General features: G+C 31.6%; 1 protein-coding gene across 1 annotated transcript; it reads left to right on the top strand.

The window, feature by feature from the left end:
• Nucleotides 1-549: 549 nt before the first annotated feature.
• Nucleotides 550-1,954, top strand: LOC143597460 (IAA-amino acid hydrolase ILR1-like 1; the record flags this gene model as incomplete). The annotated part of the gene is made up of 2 exons (XM_077075960.1): nt 550-678; nt 1,454-1,954. Coding segments are annotated over 2 exons (525 nt in total), but the record flags the coding sequence as incomplete, so codon positions are not given.
• Nucleotides 1,955-2,650: the final 696 nt, after the last annotated feature.

The raw sequence follows: 2,650 nt of genomic DNA, 5'->3' as shown, positions 1-2,650 counted from the left end.
CACACCAAATTGAAACAAAAAAATCGGAAAAACCGATGTTAAGTAATTTATAAGAAAATTAACAAATGGTGTAGCCCAGAAATTTTAGATCCAAATGTGTAATAATCATCAATTGAGCATTGATTAACAAAAAAAATTTAGGCCCATAGTTTTTAAAAATAATTATATCCAAATGTTTAACAATCATCGGTTAATAAAATGGCATATCCCAAAAGTTTTCGGTTTGGTTTCCCAAAACCATCCCATGCACACACTATCAAATGCTTACAACCTACTAAATCACTTTATTAAGAAAGTAGATTATTACTGTAAGAGTGTACTTTTTGTGTTTTTAATAAAGTAGATTCTTACTGTAATTTATTTATGAATAAATAAAAATTATATTAATATATCTTTCCATAAATAATCAGGCAGTGTGTTTCATGGATTTCTGACCAAAAACACCATTATTTTTTTACTATTACAAAAACTACCCATTTTACCACCTATGGTTTAAATCTCCTATAATAAATATACATGACACATTATATGTTTGTACTAAACATGCAGGTTGTTACAGTTGCCAAGTTTCAAGGTGGTGGTGCTTTTAACGTTATTCCGGATTCTGTCACAATTGGTGGAACCTTTAGAGCTTTCTCTAAAGAAACTTTCATGCAACTCAAGCAACGAATAGAAGAGGTAAAACACCATTGTCACAAAAAAAACACCATTTGGAAATGGTTAATATTTGAAAATTGTAAATGTTTAGAGCATTTACATTCCCTCCATTTTTTGTGAGTGATGTTTTTATAATGTATGGAGTGGTTTAGAGTGGACGATAAAGGAGATGCTTAATTGAAAATAGAGAGATTATTAGTGATTTTAGTGTAATTATAGGTTTTTTGATATGGGAGGGGATGCAAATGCTCTTAAGTCTTAATGACCGAAGTTAATATTTAAAGTTAGAACATTTAGTTATTTCATAAAACTAGATGTGACGAGCCACCATTCCTGAGGTAATCAGGATTGGCTCACTAAAAGCTCATGTCGAGCCGAGCTTAAACAAGCTAAAGCCTAAAATAAGCTCGTTTAATAAACGAGCCCAGGCCCAAGCCATTTACTTATCAAGCTCGAGCTGTCTCGCGAGCCTAAACGAAGCAATTATTTGTATAACATTTTCTTAAATATATTATTATATAGTATTTACTATTATATATATACTTATGATAAAAATAACTCAATAATATATGTTTTGTTATGTATAAAAGCTATGATAAAAAGGGATATATAAATAAATGTATATAAATAAATTAATTAATCAATAATAAACAAGCCTTGTCTAGCCCGAGCTTGAAAAACTACTCATGAACTAAGGTCGAGCTCTCGCCAGTTAAACGAGCCGAACAAATGTTACTACTGATAGAAACACCCCTTTTTGCTACACTTATAGTAAATTTGCTTCTCTTTTAAACAGGTGATTGTAGGTCAAGCAACTGTACATAGATGTAATGCAACTGTAAGATTTGGTTCAAAAGATAAACCGTTCTTCCCGGCCACCATAAACAATGCAGGCTTGCATGAATTCTTCCAAAAAGTCGCAGGAAATACTCTTGGTACCAATAATGTTAAAGAAATGTCTCCATTAATGGCATCAGAGGATTTCTCTTTTTACCAGGAGGTTATTCCTGGTTATTTCTATTTTATTGGACTGAAAAGTGAAAATGATGAAAAATCCCAGTCACTGCATTCCCCATTTTTTAAACTTAATGAAGATGTTCTTCCTTATGGGGCTGCAATGCAAGCGTCTCTGGCTGTAGCATATCTGCTCGAAAGTCAGAGTCAAGATTTTGAGCGCAAAGATGAGCTGTGATGGTTTAAAGTCGTAAATGCTGATTCAAAAGACGTTTGGATTTGTGAATTTGTATTAATTTAATGTTTAAATATGAAATATTTACAAATTTGTGTAAAACTTTATCCATGTTCTGAGAAATTTTTACCATCCAAGATGTAGGTCGAACGTGATACAGCCAAATGATAATTTCTCTTGTATTTTGCCAAGATCATAGGCGAACCATTTCTGTAGGACTGCAAGAGGCCCGTTTAGTGCCACAAGGTGAGCTATGACTTTGATATACTTTTGGATGAAGATGGTACATTCCGAGCTAGTAATCTTGATTTTGATATATATTGTGTGGTTTGTACATGTTGAAATTCTGATTCAAACACTTTTTCCTCCATAGTTTTGTAGGATTTTATGAACATTTAATTTGTGAAATGTGACTAAAAAATTCATAGTTCTCTGTAACATATTAAGTGTGAATAAACTAATTTTGGAGTTCTTTATCCATTAAATAGTCACATTTTGGTGTTACTTTAAAAATTGTTTAATCGGTTTTCCTTTTTAACTAATTAATTTCCTTGATTGATTGACCTGTTAAATGTTAAACGTGAAAACAATATTTGTTTTGGTGTTTAAGGGTGGTTCGGTTTTTGATCTCATGGGATAGCTTGGAGGAGATCAAGATAACAATTAAATTAATTGTTATCATTATCTTATTTATTTGTTCATGTTTAAATAATTGTTTTAGTCTATCTCTTTTTTTCAAGACATGACATAACAAGTCCTAGTTGGTTTATGGTCATTTTGTGTGGGTAGTACATAAAGCCAAAG

Source organism: Bidens hawaiensis, unplaced genomic scaffold (genome assembly GCF_021521415.1).
Source record: "Bidens hawaiensis isolate Kalapana, Puna unplaced genomic scaffold, B.hawaiensis_p1.1 tig00048326_1, whole genome shotgun sequence".
NCBI classification, from domain to species: Eukaryota; Viridiplantae; Streptophyta; class Magnoliopsida; order Asterales; family Asteraceae; genus Bidens; species Bidens hawaiensis.
This window is presented reverse-complemented; position numbering and strand designations above follow the sequence as displayed.